Genomic DNA, 20,842 nt, shown 5'->3' with positions numbered 1-20,842 from the left:
AGTGCATTATTGTAAATGGAAAAATAGTACTATCGTTTTTATGATCAATTAAAAAAGGCAGCTATGTTGCCAGAAAATTTACATTAGTTTTTTTACTGTAAACAAAAAAAAATTGCAATTTTATAGTAACATTTTGGCACCTATGTTGCACTTTGCTTTTTACCGCAAATCAACAACTGTATATTTTTCGGTGTATTACTGTAAATGCCAAAACGGCACCACAGTTTATTACAGTAAAAAAAGTACAGTTTATTTGCTTAGTTGTTAATGCAACTTATATTTTTTTACTTTAAACTTTTTGTACCCCTTTTTTTCCCCTCTCTCTTACAATGCCTTCTATTTTTTTGTTTTTTTGTTTTGTTTTTGTAGAAGCTGACTCAGGTAGAAACGCACACAAATTCCAATGTACCTGTACAGTCCTGTACTTAGCAATACACCTATATTCTAGTATGTTCTCTTCTTGTCTCTTGGTTATTTAAAAAAAACACAAACTTACCTACTGTATCATACGTGGGAAATATTGCATATTTTGTGTTTTTTTTACCACCAAAATAGGGTTTTGACAAAAAGGGGATACAACATAAGAATAAAACAACTTTATATAGACAGATAGACCTGAAGTTATATTTTTTGGAATAAAAATATATGACTTCTACATAACTTAGACCAGAGGTGTCAAAGAGGTTTTCACTGAGGGCCACATCGCAGTTATGTTTGGCCCCAGAGGGCCGCTTCTAACAGTGAATACTATTATTACACCATTTTTTAATGCATTTTATTAGTCGATTTTTTTTTAAATAAAATAAAATAAAAAATAGGGTAAGTTGCAATAATTTCACCTCAAAATGTACTGCATTACTGTAAATGGAAAGATAGTACAATCGTTTTTATGATAAATTTAAAAAAGGCAGCTATGTTGCCAGAAAATTTTCATTAGTTTTTTTACTGTAAATAAATTTTTTTGCAATTTTACAGTAACATTTTGGCACCTGAGCTGCCAGTTTGTTTGTTTTTTACCGCAAATCAACAACTGTAGATTTTTCGGTGTATTACTGTAAATGCCAAAAACGGCACCACAGTTTATTACAGTAAAAACATTTACAGTTTATTTGCTTAGTTGTTAATGCAACTTATATTTTTTACTTTAAACTTTTTGTACCCCTTTTTATTTCCCTTTCTCTTACAATGCCATTCATCTTTTTTTTTTTTATTAATATTTTTTTTTTAATTTTTTTGTTTTTTGGTAGAAGCTGACTCAGGTAGAAACTCACACAAATTCCAATGTACCTGTACAGTCCTGTACTTAGCAATACACCTATATTCTAGTATGTTCTCCTCTTGTCTCTTGGTTATTTAGATATAATCTAATTTATTTGTTATTTTTATTTATTTTTATTTTTTTGTTAATGCTCCCATTTTTCTATTGCAATTTTGCATCTGCGCTGTTTTTCGAAAAGAGTAATGCCACATCTGTTCATAAAGTTATAATTATGTATGTGTTTAGGTTTACAATTGTTCAACATTCACTGTCAGAATGCATTAATATTTTTTTTTTAAAAAGGAAAAAATAAAAACAAATGTGAGGCCAGTCCAACACTTTCCACCGTCATTATGTCAGTGCGCCTCACTGTTGTCATTTACGGTAATGTTAGTAGACCGGCAAGACTGCCTGTTTTAAAACGTTACCGCACTTTCAGTGTTTTCTCCTGTAAAATAATATATATTCAATCACACCAAAAATTCGTGTTTTTATAAAACATCAAATGAGTGTAATTATGTGTAAAAAAAATTAATAAAAAAACACAAATAAATTGATGACGTGTATGAAGGGGTCCTTCGGACTTCCGGGTGTGTGTAAACAGCTCACAAACCAGCGTCGCCTCGCCTGAAATATGTAAGTTTCTTCTCTCTAATCGTTCACTTTTTCCTCTGAAATGTGAGAATTGTGTTGTTAAAACAGACGCAATGAAACCTGCTCTTTGTGTCGGCTTGTCCAGGTCCAAAGTTACGTTTAAAATCACACTGACGTCGGACCCCCGGCTCCCGTTCAAAGTGTGAGTATTACACTGACAGCTCAGCAACATATGTTTATTTTATTAATAATCTCCTGGCATCTTTATTATACGCTGAAAAGGTTGTTTTACGTCCTGGTTTTAGATGTAAACAACTCGTCCATACATTTGTATTATTTTAGCATTTGTGCTAGCATATGCGAACTCTCGCGATACTTTCAATCAGTGTGTCAAACGCGTGGCCCGGGGGCCATTTGCGGCACAGTCTACAAATACTATTAAAATATTTTATTTTTTTTTAAAACATAAAAAAAGTGGAATAAATGAACAAAAAGGTAAAATGTAACGAGAAAAAGTTGCAATGTTGACCCAAATAACAAAGCTGCCATGCAGGCAGTTTAAATTTAAAAAAAAAAAATGTAAGTCAATATTGTTTTGAAATATTGACCTATTCAATGCTGTTTACTTCACATCAGATATTCCACTTTTTTGCAATATTTGTTGGTGAAAATATTGCGTATTATGTGTGTTTGTTTTCTTTGACAAAAAAGAGCATACAGCAAAAACATGAACAATTAACAAAAACTTAGACCTGAAAGTTAACTAGAGATTTAAGTGTTTTTTTTAAATTAACATTCTACACATACTATTAAAAAACAAAACATAAAAAGTGGAATAAAAGAGCAAAAAGGTATAACGAGAAAAAGTTGCAATGTTGACCCTAATAACAAAGCTGCTATGCAGGCGGTTTTTGTTTTTTAAAGTCAATATTGTTTGGAAATATTGACCTATTCAATGCTGTTTACTTCACATCCAATATTCCACTTTTAAATATTTTTTGGTGAAAATATTGCGTAATTTGTGTGTTATTATTTATTTTTATTTTTTTTACAAATTTAGGGCATACAACAAAAAGATAAAAAAAATAATAATAAAAACTTAGACCTGAAGGTGATCTAGAGATTTAAGTGTTAAAAGTAAAAATAATTAAAAAATGTGTGCCTTATTTTTAACACTTTTATTACTTGGACCCTTTAGGATCCCCAATAATATTAGTGGGATTTATTCATAAAAACTCATTGCTCAAAAAAGAATAATTAATTCAAACCAATGTTATGAATTATTGACCTATTTAAGGCTCCAATTACTTCAAATAAGTAAGTAAGGTTGCACTTAAGCCTCAGCTCTCACTTAAAGCGTGAGTGAAGAAAGCGTAAAGAATGCATATATAGTCCCCCTCCTTAATGCTTTAGGCACACGCAGGATTCTCACCAGGATGAGGCAAAAACACAACCTTACCTACTGTATCATACGTGGGAAATATTGCATATTTTGTGTTTTTTTACCACAAAAATAGGGTTTTGACAAAAAGGGGATACAACATAAGAATAAAACAACTTTATATAGACAGATAGACCTGAAGTTATATTTTTTTGAATAAAAATATATGACTTATTTAGAAAAAAAACCATGACTTAGACCAGAGGTGTCAAAGATGTTTTCACTGAGGGCCACATTGCAGTTATGTTTGGCCCCAGAGGCCCGCTTCTAACAGTGAGTAGTATTATTACACCAATTTTTAATTCATTTTATTAGTAGTTTTTAAAAAAAAAAAGTAAATATGTAAAAAAAAAAATAGGGTAAGTTGCAATAGTTTCACCTCAAAATTTAGTGTATTACTGTAAATGGAAAAACAGTACTATCGTTTTATGATAAATAAAGAAAAGGCAGCTATGTTGCCAGAAAAATGTACATGAGTTTTTTTTTACTGTAAATAAAAAAAAATGCAATTTTAAAGTAATATTTTGGCACCTGAGCTGCCAGTTGTTGTTTTTTGTTTTACCGCAAATCAATAACTGTAGCTTTTTGGGTGTATTACTGTAAATGCCAAAACGGCACCACAGTTTATTGCAGTAAAAAAAGTACAGTTTTTTTCATTGCTAGAAAAATGCTGTAAAAACCAAAGTAAATTTCACAATTTTACCATGAAATCTATTGCTACTTTTACATTGCACAATTAGATGGATAGCTTGCTTTGAAATCATTATTATTAGTATTTATTTCCGTTTTTAAAAAAATGGTTTGAAGGTTTGATAATATATTTTTGCATAATTAGACAATATTTAAGTTAACATCATTTGCGGTTACATGGAGTACATGTATTGTTTTTCCCCTCCCAAAATAGAAAGAAAGAATACATTTAGTGAGAAAAGTTACAGTACTTTATTGATGCATGTTATTTCCAGGGTTTTGAAGGCCAAATAAAATGAAGTGGCCGCATCTGGCCCCCGGGCCTTGATTTTGACCCTTCCAGGTCCTTGGGACCGAACTTGAGGAGAGCCCGAAAGGTTAAAAAAAAAATCTATATATTGTATTAGTTGTGAAAATGAAAAATATCAAAATGGCCCCTGCATGTTTTGATTTGATGTGTCTATCCAGGAGTGTAAATGAAATAAAAGACAGATGAAATGTCACTTTGAAAACACTAGTAAACGCCATAGAGTTGCAATTAATGGACATCATGGCATCAAAGATGGAGTATTTATGTTTTAAATGTTGTTTTGTTGCAGACTGAGTGTCCCTGACAGCACACCATTCACAGCAGTTCTAAAGTTTGCTGCTGAGGAGGTAAGAATAATAAGAATTATGAATGAATAATACTGTGAGATAATATAGCGTGTGTCTATTCCTTGGTTCTTACAATACATTGTGGCTGAATGCACTGATGATGACAAACTGCTCATCTGGATCTCATCCCCACTGCACTTGTGTAGCAATGTAACATAGGGCTGGGCGATAAAACAATATCAAAATATATCCTGATGGACACGTGCTCGATACCAATAAAACATGTTTTATTTTCCGTCTGACGGTAGCAAGGTTGGTTGCATGAACAAAAGGCACTCGCTCTCAGGAAGTGAAGTGTGACACGCTGACAGCCAATCAGGTGACAGTATCGACTATCACGTTTGTTTGGTTGATTCTTTGCATGGAGTGAGAAGAGAAAGTCACAATGAAAAAAATGTAGATAAAAGAGGAAAAGTCACCCGGACAGGTTTTTGGATAGTTTTTAAAGGGACCGTAGTCAGACCAATGTGGTCTGTACGTGATGCAAGGCAAGACCTGCTGATACCACACTACCTTAGCCGCGCTCACCCTGTAGAGCAGGGTTCCCCAACCTTTTTTCCACCAGGGACCGGTTTAATGTATGCATTATTTTCACGGACCAGCTTTCTACGTGTGGCAGATAAAAACAGCAAAAAAAATGAGCCTTTGGTTACAATCTGGCACATTAACATCTTATATGTCAAATAATGTGCGTTGTCCAATGTACTATAACAAAGGAGTTGTAATATATATCTATTAACAAACTTATTGGTGTGTTTAGTGGGAGAGGCGAAATTTAAGTCGGAGAAAATGCGGTAGTTTCTAAAATAATAATGTTTCTGTGCGGCCCGGTAGCAAATGCGTCACAGACCGGTACCGGTCCCCGGACCAGTGGTTGGGGACCACTGCTTTAGAGCACAACTGTAGCTTCCTGCCACTAAACCTGCAGAAAATAGTTCTTCTCAGGTGTCTCTATGCTTACATTTTCACACTTTGCACTATTTTCTTACACTTTATAAATATTTTCTTACATATTCCTTATTTTAAGATCTTATTGCTAAGTCTTCAATGTGATTTTACTATTTTGTTGACATTGTTTGTTTCCTTTCTGCCTTGATAGCTGAGGGCATTACAATCAGAGGAAAGTTACATTTTAAATACAAATCTAGAATATTTTATTCTCCTTCTTCTTATTTTCCATAGGTCATAAAAAATATCAATAATTATTGATATTGACCGATATAATAATACAATTTAAATAATTACTGCATAACAAAAAATAATTTTAATAGTTAAATAAAAATAACAGGGCAAAATCATGTTACACAGTCGTTATTTCCTGCCACTAAACCAGCAGAAAATAGTTCTTCTCAGGTTTCTCTATTTTTACATGTTCACACTTTGCACTATTTTCTTACACTTTATGAAGCATTTCTTACATATTCCTTATTTTAAGAGCTTATTGTTAAGTCTTCAATGGGATTTTACTATTTTGTTGACATTGAGTGTTTTCCATGTTTGTGTTTCCTTTCTGCCTTGATAGCTGAGGGCATTATAATCAGAGCAAGTTACATTTCAAATAAAAATATTTTATCCTCCTTCTTATTTTCCATAGGTCATAAGAAATATCAATAATAATTGATATTGACCGATATAATAACAATACAATTTAAATAATTACTGCATAACAAAAATTCCTTTTCATAGTTAAATAAGAATAACGGCAAAATCATGTTACACAGACGTTATTTCCTGCCACTAAATCAGCAGAAAATAGTTCTTCTCAGGTTTCTCTGTTTACATTTTGACACTTTGCACTATTTTCTTATACTTTATGAAGCATTTCTTACACATTCCCTATTTTAAGATCGTATTGTTAAGTCTTCAATGTTGTTTACATTGTTTGTTTTCCATGCTTGTGTTGACATTTCCTTTCTGCCTTGATAGCTGAGGGCATATAATCAGAGAAAGGTTACATAAAAAATAAAATAAAATGTGTATATATATATATATATATATATATTAGGGCTGCAACTAACGATTAATTTGATAATCGATTAATATGTCGATTATTACTTCGATTAATCGATTAATAATCGGATAAAAGAGACAAACTACATTTCTATCCTATCCAGTATTTTATTGAAAAAAAACAGCATACTGGCACCATACTTATTTTGATTATTGTTTCTCAGCTGTTTGTAAATGTTGCAGTTTATAAATAAAGGTTTAGTAAAAAAATATGTATATATATATTTATTTTTTTTTATTAAAAAAAAAAAAACCTCTGCGCATGCGCATAGCATAGATCCAACGAATCGATGACTAAATTAATCGGCAACTATTTTAATAATCGATTTTAATCGATTTAATCGATTAGTTGTTGCTACCCTAATGTGTGTGTATATATATATATATATATATATATATATATATATATATATATATATATATATATATATATATATATATATATATATATATATATATATATATATATATATATATATATATATATATATGTGTGTGTGTGTGTGTGTGTGTGTGTGTGTGTGTGTGTGTGTGTGTGTGTGTGTGTGTGTATACATACATACATACATACATACATACATACATACATACATATATATATATATATATATATATTTGTTGATTTTAAGTAATTAAAAAAAAAAAAAGTGAATGTTGTACAGCAACTTTGGCCTTTTTGTCCAAAAAATATGCAATATTCCTCCCCAAAAGTTAAATTATTCAATATTTGATGTGAAGTTATCTGAGCCTTAAACAGGTCAATAATTCATAACAACATTGATTTTAATTCTTAATTATTTTTGAGCATTGACTATTTTTATATAACTATTTTTTTTAACATTTGTAAATGAATTGTAAATATATTTGTTGATTTTAAGTTTTTTTTTTTTTTTTTTTTTCAATGTTGTATACCAATTTTGTCAAACATTATGCAATATTCCTCCCCAAAAAAATAATTAGTCAAATATTCGATGTGAAGTTATTTGAACCCTAAACAGGTCAATAGTTAATCGTTTGATTTAAATTCTTTATGATTTTTTGAACATTGACTGTTTTAAAAAAGAATAAAATAATCCCCATTACAGGTCCATTCCACCCTCAAGGGTCCCACTCAAAAGTATTTAATTCATATATATATATTTATACATTTAACTCTAACATTGCTAGATAAATTTTAAATATATTTGTTGATTTTAAGTAGGTTTTTTTTGTTTTGTTTTTTGAATGTTGTATAGCAATTTTGTCCTTTTTGTCAAAAAAATATGCAATATTCCTCCCCCAAAAATTAATTTGTCAAATATTTAATGTGACGTTATTTGAGCCTTAGACAGGTCAATAATTCATAACATTGATTTTAATTCTTAATTATTTTTTGAGCATTAACTGTTTTTATTAAGAATCCACATTATAGGTCCATTCCACCCTCAAGGGTCCCACTCAAAAGTGTTTAATTCATATATATATATTCTTTTATATACATTGAAGGGCAGCACGGTGACAGAGGGGTTAGTGCGTCTGCCTCACAATATGAAGGTCCTGAGTAGTCGTGAGTTCAATCCCGGCTCGGGATCTTTCTGTGTGGAGTTTGCATGTCCTCCCCGTGACTGCGTGGGTTCTACTCCGGCTTCCTCCCACCTTCAAAGACATGCACCTGGGGATAGGCCCCTCCCACCTCCAAAGACATGCACCTGGGGATAGGCCCCTCCCACCTCCAAAGACATGCACCTGGGGATAGGCCCCTCCCACCTCCAAAGACATGCACCTGGGGATAGGTTGATTGGCAACACTAAATGGTCCCTAGTGTGTGAATGTTGTCTGTCTATCTGTGTTGGCCCTGCGATGAGGTGGCGACTTGTCCAGGGTGTACCCCGCCTTCCGCCCGATTGTAGCTGAGATAGGCTCCAGCGCCCCCCGCGACCCCGAAGGGAATAAGCGGTAGAAAATGGATGGATGGATGGCATTGAACTCAAAAATTTCTAGATCAATTTTAAATATATTTGTTGATTTTAAGTAGGTTTTTTTTTATTTGTATTTTTATAGCAATTTTGTCCTTTTTGTCAAAAAAATATGCAATATTCCTCCCCCAAAAATTAATTTGTCAAATATTTAATGTGAAGTTATTTGAACCTTAAACAGGTCAATAGTTCATAACATTGATTTTAATTCTTAACTATTTTTTGAGCATTGACTGTTTTTATTAAAAATCCACATTGTAGGTCCATTCCACCCTCAAGGGTCCCACTCAAAAGTATTTAATTCATAAATTATATATATATATATATATATATATATATATATATATATATATATATATATATATATATATATATATATATATATATATATATATATATATATATATATATATATATATATTGAAGTAAAAAATTTCTAGATCAATTTAAAATATATTTGTTGAATTTAATTATTTTTTTTTTTTTTTTTTTTTTTTTTTTAAATGTTGTATACCAATTTTGGCCTTTTTGTCCAAAAAAATATGCAATATTCCTTCCCAAAAAATTCAAAAGTCAAGTATTTGATGTGAAGTTATTTGAGCTTTAAAAAGGTCAATAATTCATAACATTTATTTTCATTCTTAATCATTTTTTAGCATTGTCCATTTTTATTAACAATCCACATTGTTAATAACATCCCTTCGACCCTCAAGGGTCCCACTCAAAAGTGTTTCAAGTAATTATTATTATTATTTTTTGTCATATACTTTGAACGCTAACATTTCGAGATCAATTTTAAATATATTCGTATTTTGCGTTCATTCTCTGCTTGACTTCCCCGCAGTTCAAAGTGCCCCCAGCCACCAGCGCCATCATCACCAATGGTGAGTGTTTTGGAATGTTTCCTATTCAATAAAGACATGTCCAGAGGAAGCTATGGCCTTTTAAGTATTTGGGGTGCAACGATTAGTCGACAATAACATTTGCCGCCCAATTTGATTTGACAATAGTCACTCGTTTTTCCAGGCAGGAGGTGGGTCCACCCCAGTGATAACATTAACATTTCTTCCTATTCATGCTAAAAACATCAATCTCTTGCTCATTTTGCAAAGCAGACCTTGTTTTTTTTTCTGAAGGGAAGACGCCTCTCAACCTCGGTGTGTGAAAAATAACTCTCTTTTTAGCTTAAATCAGCCAGCTAGACTTTGTCTACATCAATTTTAAGTGCGTTTCAAAGCAGCGTCAATTGCCAATAGTTAATCAATAGTCAATATATCAGTGTGCAGCTTTTGAAACATCACACAATGCTTCTCTTTTAGAGGAAGTTAGATTTTGTTGTTTGTTTTCATTGCTGCTATTTTAACAGTTTTTAATACATAATACATAAATAATCCCCTCAATTCCCCCCAAAAATGTATAAACTGGCTGGCATATAAAGACAATATAACATACATCCATAAACGTGGATGCATATGCAAAAGTGCCATATATTTATCTGTACAGTAATCTATTTAATTTATATCTGCACCTTATTGATTTTTTTATCCCGCACTACCATGAGCTAATGCAACCAAATGTTGTTCTTATCTGTACTGCAAAGTTCAAATTTGAATGACAATAAAAAGGAAGTCGAAGTCTAATAAACAAGGTAAAAAAAATAATTTTTTAGCACTTTGCCTTCACTTTCTTTTTAATGGAAACAATTTGATAATCATTGTAACAGCTGAATGAGCAGTATAAATAAATATTTGAATTGAATTGAATGAATTAGTCATCTTTGTTGTTCGTAAGCACAAGTCTAAAATAACTTCAGCTGCATTTAACCTCTTAAGGCTCAAGCTGTTTGTTTACATGCTTTTTTATTTTATTTATCTTTGCTATTTGGGCTTATTAGACCCTAATTAAAATAAAAAGTAAGAATCATCTTTTGATATAATGTACTTAGTCCATAAGTACACAAACGTGTACTTGATGTTTAATGACATGCTAAATCTTATTTTTACACTTTTTCCCCCCCCAAATTCCATTGTATGGTATACTCTTCTGACACCACCAGATGGCAGTATAAGTGTCCACATAAGTGGCCATAAGACCCCAATTCAGTAGTGTAAACAATTTTGGAAATAAGAGCTAAAAGGTGATGTCCACGGATGTGGCCACTAAGCCTTTAGAGGTTTTAAAGGTGGATGGAAAAATTTGAGCCATTAAATACACGTACACTTTATTATCTGATTAGTAGATATAACGTAGTATCGTTAAGATAGTCGTTGACTAATCGACTTTGAAAATAAGGGTTGGTTGCAGCCCTAATCTAAAATAACATCAGTTTGCAGAGAAACAAGTCTATGCTGCTTAGAGGAAGGGGGGAAAAAAAGAGCAAGACAAAGAAACTTCCAGGGGCCGTACTTATCAAGCTTCTTAGAGTGCCATTTTACACTTAAGTCCTGAGAATTTGCGAAATGTAGTCCTACTCTCAAACTTAAGAATAAAAGCTTTTTATCAACGTTCTTAAGTCTAAGAATCACTCCTACTCTCCACGATATTTAAGAGACCTTCAGAGGTGTCTTAAGTGGTTAGGAGTTGCCAGCAGGGGATGGCACTGAGGCGAGAGAGACGTGCGCAAATGTTCAGGGAACGGAACAATGTTGTTGTTTTTTTGATGACGAGCAGCTGATCAAACGGTATCGTTTAGACAGAGCAGGTATTATTTTTGTCACAGATTTAATACTTTTCGATTCCTTGTTGATTTCTGCATGTGTCTGCAGTGGGCTAGTATATATAGAGCCACCCACACCAGTTTCAAATTAGTTGCCTAATTAATGAATTGGAAAGAAAATGTTATGACAGTAGCGTATGTGTGTGGCCGTGAGGTGAGTGACGTCAGTGAGTGTGTGGGCGAGAGAAGAGAGGGAGCGGTAGCGTGGGACTAGTTTGTTTTGTATTATTTTGTAGTTTATTGTCAAAATATACACTCCCATTGTCCACTTCAATATTTCCAAGATATTTCTTTATTCTTAGACAACGGATTCCCTTCCGTGATTGGTCATTTCTATGGACACAGAAATGACGTCACCTAAAATTGCGTTTACGGCACATAGTAATGTCGTCATTCAGCTCTGAGTGTGACACTTAAGATTCAGTCCTACACTTCGCTAAAAGTGTGAGTAAGACGCTTGATAACTAACTTTTAAGTGCAGCTTTCAGCCAATAATTTATTTACTCTTAAGTCAACTCTTAGCAGACTTCTTAGGAGTCATTCTAAGAAGCTTGATAAGTACGGCCCCTGATCTTTGTATCCGCCTTGGGAATGTAAGAAGAGAGTAGAGGGGTTGGTGAGAAGTGGCCTGTTTTTTTTCTATTTTTTTGTGTTAAATATTGGGTGAGGCAGTAATACAGTATCAATCACACAAAAAAAACAATTTAGAGAGTAACCTTTTGACCAAAAGACAAATACAATATAAATGAGTGATCTTCGGCATCTCATTTTATATCTGCATTGTCCTTTCCATCATTTGTAACTGAGCTACTGTGTGGAACAATGTCCCTTGAGGATCCATAAAGTTTGTCCAAGTCTAATCTCATTGGACTGAAAGGTGTGCCTAATGCTGTGGCCCGCCAGTGTGCACCACAAGGTAAATCCAAGGCAGGTGTGTGGTTGTGTCACCGATGTCTCCTTTATGTTTGCTTCTCGTTACATAGCAATGATGTTTGTCGTTTGTGCGCACGTTTGACTGGCGTTCTTTCCTTGCAGACGGTATAGGAATCAACCCCGCACAAACTGCAGGTGAGTGTTCTGCTTTCAGCCTGCACTACACAACACAACACAAGCAACATGGGGACTTATAGAGATGGCCGATATTCCCATATTGTCCAACTCTTAATTACCGATTCCGATATCAAGCGATACCAATATATATAGTGGTGGAATGAACACATTATTGTGCCTCATTTTGTTGTGATGCCGCGCTGGATGCATTAAACAACGTAACAAGGTTTTACAAAATGAATCAACTCAAGTTATGGAAAAAAAATGCCAACATGGCACTGCCATATTTATTATTGAAGTCACAAAGTGCATTATTGTTTTGAACATGCCTCAAAACAGCAGCTTGGAATTTGGGACATGCTCTCCCTGAGAGAGCATGAGGAGGTTGAGGTGGGCGGGGTTGGGGGGGTAGGGGCTAGCGGGGGGTGTATATTGTAGCGTCCCGGAAGAGTTAGTGCTGCAAGGGGTTCTGGGTATTTGTTGTGTTGTGTTTATGTTGTGTTACGGTGCGGATGTTCTCCCGAAATGTGTTTGTCATTCTTGTTTGGTGTGGGTTCACACATATTTGTAACAGTGTTAAACTTGTTTATACGCCCACTCTCAGTGTGACCTGTATGGCTGTTGACCAAGTATGCGTGGCATTCACTTGTGTGTGTGAAAAGCCGTCCATTTTATGTGATTTGCTTTTAAGGCACGCCCCCAATATTGTTGTCTGTGTGGAAATGGGGAGAAGTTCAGGAGAATGGTTGCCCCGGGAGATTTTCGGGAGGGGCACTGAAATTGGGGAGTGTACCGGGAAAGTCGGGAGGGTTGGCAAGTATGACTGGGAGAGCAACTGCTCTACGTCCGTGTACCACTCCGTACAGCGGCCTTTTAAAAAGTCATACATTTTACTTTCCGATATTACATTTTAAAGCATTTATCGGCCGATAATATCGGCAGTCTGATATTATCGGACATCTCTATTTTATACCCTTTTTGTCAAGAAAAGATATGCCGCCGCACCCCCCCCCCACCCCCCACCCCACCCCCCACCCCAAAAAAAAAATTAAAAAATTCAAAAGGGAAATATTGGAGCCTTAAACAGGTCAATAATTCATAACATTGATTGTGAGACATAATTATTAGAAGAATGAAGGTCATTCCAGGACAGAAAAAGACCATTGGACGTTCCTTTTCAAGCACAACGAGGCCGGGAGGAGTCCAACTACATTCCAAAAAAAATATTATAATAATTTATTGAACATATGAGCTCAAATGTTCTCCCAGAGAATCTCAGTTCTGACCAACAAGATCAAGATTCACATACTTTTCAGAATTGTGCTTTATTTTACTAATCATTATTAAAGACCAGGGGCCGTACTTATCAAGCTTCTTAGAGTGCCATTTTACACTTAAGTCCTGAGAATTTGCGAAATTTAGTCCTACTCTCAAACTTAAGAATAAAAGCTTTTTATCAACGTTCTTAAGTCTAAGAATCACTCCTACTCTCCACCATATTTAAGAGACCTTCAAAGGTGGTTAGGAGTTGCCAGCGGGGGATGGCACTGAGGCGAGAGAGACGTGCGCCAACGTTCAGGGAGCGGAACGATGTCCTGGATTTGTTTGATGACGAGCAGCTGATCAAACGGTATCGTTTAGACCAGACCTGGGCATTCTGCGGCCCACGGGCCGCATCCGGCCCTTTGTGCGTCCCTGTCCGGCCCGCGTGAGGCCAATTATAAATTACAAAATAAATTTTAAAAAGTATCTATGTCGAGTGTGCAATACAACGGTGCTGCTTTTGTTTTGAAAATCGTTATTTGTATTACTTCCGTGTGGACGTATGCGTGTGCGTGATTGTGAGTGAATGTGAACAGCTGCAATCATTAATTACAAAATAAAGTTGAAAAAACATCTATGTCGTGCGCGCAATACAACTGTGCTGCTTTTATTTTGAAAAGTATTATTTATGGGCGTGTGTCCGTGTGTAACCTGTGAGTGAAGGTGCACATGCAGCGACAAGGGATGCACGCTTTACACCCGAGACGCTAAAAAGAGAAAAGTTGATGAAGAATGGCATGTTTTCAACAAGACATGGACTGCCATGCAACGTTCCCTCTAAGGTGCGCGCCTGCGCAATTGCGCACTGCTCAGGCGTCCGCTGCGCACAGCAAATATATGCCGCGCACCAAATCAAATCCCATCTGAATTCTAAACAAAATAAACATATTTATTCTATGTAATTTTGCAATGCAACTTTGAGTGACAGTGACAACAAGCGGCCCTAACGGTGTTCGTCAACACCGTTCAATTGAACACCGTTCAATTATTGTAACGTCTATCGAGATGCTTCGAGGACAGGAATTATATCGATCACTTTATTGAGCAAAACTGTTTATATTCGGACATAACCACACCAAAAATATGAGTAAAACAATTCTATCTCGAAAAACTAGTCATTTTCTGCCGTACAAACCAGGCCAAAACCAACTTGTCATCTGTCACCAACACGCATAGCACTAAACCACTGCTGCGTTTAAGGCCACACAAAAAGTCGGACAACTCAAACACCACACAAAGTTACACTATGACTCCTCAGTCATACGTGTGCTTATTTTACTGTCATTTATTATTAATGTTAATTTATTTATATTAGTCATGGAATGCTGTTACACACACTATGTTGAAGTATTACTATTATTATTAATTATTATTATTATTATTATTATTTATCTTACGGTATATATCAAAAATAATATTGAGCAAAATTTAATTGAAATATTGTCGATGTGGCCCTCCAGCAGTGCTCGGGTTGCTCATGCGGCCCCCGGTAAAAATTAATTGCCCACCCCTGGTTTAGACAGAGCGGGTATTATTTTTGTCACAGATTTAATACTTTTCGATTCCTTGTTGATTTCTGCATGTGTCTGCAGTGGGCTAGTATATATAGAGCCACCCACACCAGTTTCAAATTAGTTGCCTAATTAATGAATTGGAAAGAAAATGTTATGAGAGTAGCGTATGTGTGTGGCCGTGAGGTGAGTGACGTCAGTGAGTGTGTGGGCGAGAGAAGAGAGGGAGCGGTAGCGTGAGTGCCGGCGGGGACTAGTTTGTTTTGTATTATTTTGTAGTTTATTGTCAAAATATACACTCCCATTGTCCACTTCAATATTTCCAAGATATTTCTTTATTCTTAGACAAGGGATTCCCTTCCGTGATTGGTCATTTCTATGGACACAGAAATGACGTCACCTAAAACTGCGTTTACGGCACATAGTAATGTCGTCATTCAGCTCTGAGTGTGACACTTAAGATTCAGTCCTACACTTGGCTGAAAGTGTGAGTAAGACGCTTGATAACTAACTTTTAAGTGCAGCTTTCAGCCAAGAATTTATTTACTCTTAAGTCAACTCTTAGCAGACTTCTTAGGAGTCATTCTAAGAAGCTTGATAAGTACGGCCCCTGCATTATTAGGCCTGAGTAAGACAATAAACAAAGCATGTATACCTTTTTGATTGTTTTATTACGAGGCTGACGTCATGCACTTATATCAGATAAATACAGACTATAATTCCCCAAATAAAGAAATGTTTAAAAAAAAGACATACGCGAGAACAAGCATTGTGTTGGGATTGATTTATGGAATAAGAGCTTTAATTCAATTTAAAATAATTTTGAAGAAATCAATTGTAAAAAAATATATTCACAATGGATGTCAAATGAACAGGATGGAGCTTTTTCATGAGTTTCTTGGTGATGTACGGAAAACTTTACAAAAAAATGCACAACTGCATGCAGAAGACATGAGTAGTTGTGATAGGTGTAATAAACTTCAGCTTCTGCCTCTTCCATTTCAGACTATTTGTATAAAAAAAAATGTCTGAATGAATGAAACTTGAAATAAATAATCAATGTCTGACCAATACTCACGCAAATATGTTACCATAGTCAACCCTGGCCTCTTGTCTTCGCCTTTTGAAATGTCCAAAACTTTTTCAATGACGCACTTTGTTCTAGCAAGTCTGAAAGCTTTCGACTATCCGAGATCAGAGTTTCTATCAGAAGACGTGGTGTCAGCTTGTGGTTTAGTTCTGGAAGGCAGAAAGTGCTACTTCAGCACCACGGCCAGCGGCAGTCCTTCCAGATCTGCTGCGTACAGTATTCTCAATAGGGATGATGTTTGATAAGAAATGATCGAGTTTGAGCCTATTATCGAATCCTCTTTTCGAACCGATTCCTTATGGATTCTCTTATGGAGTCCAGATAGGTTGTTGTATATGGAAAAAAACACACAATATTTGGTTTAACAAAAGCTCACTTTTATTATATAAGAAAAAAATAAAATCTAATAAATAAATAAATATTGACTGTTACCCACCTAAAAAAATAAAATAAAATAAATAAATATTGACTGTTGTTACCCAAAGTATATTAAGTGGGATTTTTCAGAGAAACAAATATATACAGTAACACAAAAACAAGATGTCTCTGTGATCACTATAGGTGTATAAATAATAATATAGTGTTAAATAAAATCAGTCCCTTGGGCACAAAAGTGAAAATAATACAGCTCTCCAAAAAGTGCACTTCTGCTGCTATTGGAACATAACTGTTTGTTATGATGCTTTGACATTTTTGCACTTTATTTCTTTATTGAAAGAAAATTCTATGAAGAGAAAAGTTGTTTGCAAATGTGGTTACAATGCTAAAAAATGAAAAGTTAAAGCTAAAAAAAGAAATACACTTTATTGAGTTAACATTATTTCTTTATGGGGGAAAAATGTTATGAGCTAGAGAATATAACAACTACACTACCCAGCATGCAACGGGAGTGACGAGCATGCGCAGTAGCCCCGAAAAGTGTTGCATGTTGCCACGCTGTGAAAGTAAACGTCAAGAACTCAGCCAACACGCCTCGTCTGCATTATTTATAATTAGACAGACAACACATCTACAGTGTGATTTTGTAACGTTTACAAGGAAAGAAAAACAAAAGTTCAAAAAGGGAGATATGTTGTATATATATGTATGTGCTGCGGTGTTGTGTATATATATGTATGTGCTGCGCTGTTGTATATGTTGTATATAAATGTATGTGCTGCAGTGTTGTATATATATGTATGTGCTGCGGTGTTGTATATGTTGTATATATATGTATGTGCTGCAGTGTTGTATATATATGTATGTGCTGCGGTGTTGTATATGTTGTATATATATGTATGTGCTGCAGTGTTGTATATATATGTATGTGCTGCGGTGTTGTGTATATATATGTATGTGCTGCGCTGTTGTATATGTTGTATATAAATGTATGTGCTGCAGTGTTGTATATATATGTATGTGCTGCGGTGTTGTATATGTTGTATATATATGTATGTGCTGCAGTGTTGTATATATATGTATGTGCTGCGGTGTTGTATATGTTGTATATATATGTATGTGCTGCAGTGTTGTATATATATGTATGTGCTGCGGTGTTGTATATGTTGTATATATATGTATGTGCTGCAGTGTTGTATATATATGTATGTGCTGCGGTGTTGTATATGTTGTATATATATGTATGTGCTGCAGTGTTGTATATATATGTATGTGCTGCGGTGTTGTATATGTTGTATATATATGTATGTGCTGCAGTGTTGTATATATATGTATGTGCTGCGGTGTTGTATATGTTGTATATATATGTATGTGCTGCAGTGTTGTATATATATGTATGTGCTGCAGTGTTGTATATATATGTATGTGCTGCGGTGTTGTATATGTTGTATATATATGTATGTGCTGCAGTGTTGTATATATATGTATGTGCTGCGGTGTTGTATATGTTGTATATATATGTATGTGCTGCAGTGTTGTATATATATGTATGTGCTGCGGTTGTTTTAAGAAGGTTGTGACAGCTGCCGTAAAGGAGGTGCGTTGCTAGCCTGGTTGCTATGTTTCCGCTTGGTGGTAAAAGTGTTGGTCATGTGTTTGTAGTCTGCTCAAATCTCTCAGTAAAGTTATTCGATGGATGATAGCTTTTGTTTTGAACTTTATTACACCTTGGAGCGCTTTTTCCCGTCCATTGTTTTCCTGCTTTCGCTATCTGCGCCTAATGACTGAGCTACGTGACGTCATTTCTTGTGATGTCCCACGGAGCATTTCTGGTCGGGACGGGATTCGAATAAAGAATCAACTCTTTTCCTTTACTATAGTGGTCTCGATAACGGGTACCGGTTCTCAAAAAGGGATTTGAGTCCGGGGACTCGGTTCTTTTCTTATCAAACAACCAGGAAAACCGGTTTCGAGTATCATCCCTAATTGTCAACGCTCCACTTGTTCCACATTCTCTCATGTCACAGCCTTACTTCATAATGGAATTGTTTTCCCTCAAAATTCTACACACAACACCCCATAATGACAATGTGAAAATGTTTTTTTTGTTGTAGAATTTGCAAATGTATTCAAACTAAAAAGAAGCTAACATGTACATAAGTATCCACAGCCTTTGCTCAATACTTTGTTGATGCACCTTTGGCAGCAGTTACAACCTCATATATTTTTCGCCCATTCGTCTTTGCAGCACCTTTTTAGCTTAATCAGGTTGGATGGGAAGTGTTGGTTTCCATCAAGATTTCTCTGTACATGCTGATTTTTGTCTTTTTTTTAAATACATTTGCAAAAATATTGAAAATAAACCTTTTCACATCGTCATTAAGGGGAATTGTTTGTAGAATTGTGAGGACTACAATGCATTTATTCCATTTCCACAAGAAATCTGCGTTCAAAGAACTCCGGCTTATTAGTGATTCCCAGAGCCAAAAAAAAGTCTGCGGGCTATAGAGCGTTTTCTATTCGGGCTCCAGTACTCTGGAATGCCCTCCCGGTAACAGTTAGAGATGCTACCTCAGTAGAAGCATTTAAGTCCCATCTTAAAACTCATTTGTATAATCTAGCCTTTAAATAGACCCCCCCTTTTTTAGACCAGTTGATCTGCCGTTTCTTTTCTTCTCTCCTCTTCTCCCCTGTCCCTTGCGAGGGGGAGTTGCATAGGTCCGGTGGCCATGGATGAAGTGCTGGCTGTCCAGAGCCGGGACCCCGGGTGGACCACTAGCCTGTGCATCGGTTGGGGACATCTCTGCGCTGCTGACCCGTCTCCGCTCGGGATGGTTTCCTGTTGGCCCCGCTGTGGACCGGACTCCCGCTGATGTGTTGGATCCACTGTGGACTGGACTTTCACAATGTTATGTCAGACCCACTCGACATCCGTTGCTTTCGGTCTCCCCTAGAGGGGGGGGGGGTTACCCACATATGCGGTCCTCTCCAAGGTTTCTCATAGTCATTCACCGACGTCCCACTGGGGTGAGTTTTTCCTTGCCCGTATGTGGGCTCTGTACCGAGGATGTCGTTGTGGCTTGTACAGCCCTTTGAGACACTTGTGATTTAGGGCTATATAAATAAACATTGATTGATTGATTATAAGGCTGTAACATAACATGTTACAGCCTTAAATAAACACAAGTAAGACTTTTTCCACTAATGTAGTTTTACGCTAATTGGCTTTTTTTTTAACACACTGACTCATGGAGGTTTTGTCTCGTGTTGCAGGGAACGTGTTCCTCAAACACGGCTCAGAGCTGCGCCTCATTCCCAGAGACCGAGTGGGAGGACGAGGAGACGGACGCCGCCGGTCTGCGGCGAGAAGACAATGACTCAGCCCCGCGTCCTATTTATGTACTCGGCCGTGCACAGTGAGCGCGCAGACGTACGCTAACATGGCTCGCTGCATGCTTCAGTCTGTAAGTGGAAGTAACAAATATGTCTTTTTGTTTTTTAATCTTTGTAAATGACAATAAAAACAACACTCATGGCACGCAACACTTTTAAAACGACTCACTTTGTACACACATTGTATAGTAATGTTTGAGATGATGTGCTCCTAAATCAAACTACAGTACAGGGAGGATGTATAGTACACACACATTATCCATATATAATATTTAAAAAATATAATTAAAAGAGAATATGTATCTTTTTTATTTTATACTAAATTACATAATGTGTAATTTTAATTAAATGCATTTTAATTGTATTTTATTGTGTTTAAGATTATGTGCTTTCATATCAAACTACAGTACAGGGTAGGCGTATAGTATACACACATTATACCAAAAAGTGTTGTTTTTTTTAGATAACGAGTTTGAAAATTACAACTTTTTATGAACATAAAAACTATTTGAAAATGTAATTTAAGGAGAATATGTATCTTGTTTATTTTGTATCAAATTACAAAATATTTATATAGTTGTAATTAATGACATGTTTATTTTATTGTATAGTAATTATTAAGATTATGTGCTCTACTATCAAACTATAGTACAGGGTGGATGTATAGTATACACAAATACAAAAAAGTGTTGTTTTTTTAAAAAGATAAATAAGTTTGAAAATTAAAACTTTTTATGAATATAATATTTAAAAAATGTAATTAAAGGAGAATATGT

General features: G+C 35.2%; 1 protein-coding gene across 1 annotated transcript; it reads left to right on the top strand.

Annotated features, from left to right (window-relative positions):
- The first annotated feature begins 1,794 nt into the window (after window positions 1-1,794).
- Window positions 1,795-20,216, top strand: LOC133649536 (ubiquitin-fold modifier 1). Its single transcript, XM_062046126.1, has 6 exons — window positions 1,795-1,894; window positions 1,998-2,054; window positions 4,583-4,640; window positions 9,450-9,489; window positions 12,357-12,389; window positions 19,947-20,216. Coding segments are annotated over exons 1-6 (294 nt in total). The 5' UTR covers window positions 1,795-1,892; the 3' UTR covers window positions 20,051-20,216.
- The last annotated feature ends 626 nt before the right edge of the window (window positions 20,217-20,842 follow it).

Source organism: Entelurus aequoreus, linkage group LG05, assembly GCF_033978785.1.
Source record: "Entelurus aequoreus isolate RoL-2023_Sb linkage group LG05, RoL_Eaeq_v1.1, whole genome shotgun sequence".
Lineage (NCBI taxonomy): Eukaryota > Metazoa > Chordata > Actinopteri > Syngnathiformes > Syngnathidae > Entelurus > Entelurus aequoreus.
This window is presented reverse-complemented; position numbering and strand designations above follow the sequence as displayed.

Bases quoted from the DNA above. Each gene is read 5' to 3' on its own strand.
- LOC133649536 (XM_062046126.1), top strand. The intron at 9,490-12,356 runs GTGAGTGTTTTG...CTTTCCTTGCAG, and splicing joins CAGCGCCATCATCACCAATG to ACGGTATAGGAATCAACCCC. The intron at 12,390-19,946 runs GTGAGTGTTCTG...CTCGTGTTGCAG, and splicing joins CAACCCCGCACAAACTGCAG to GGAACGTGTTCCTCAAACAC.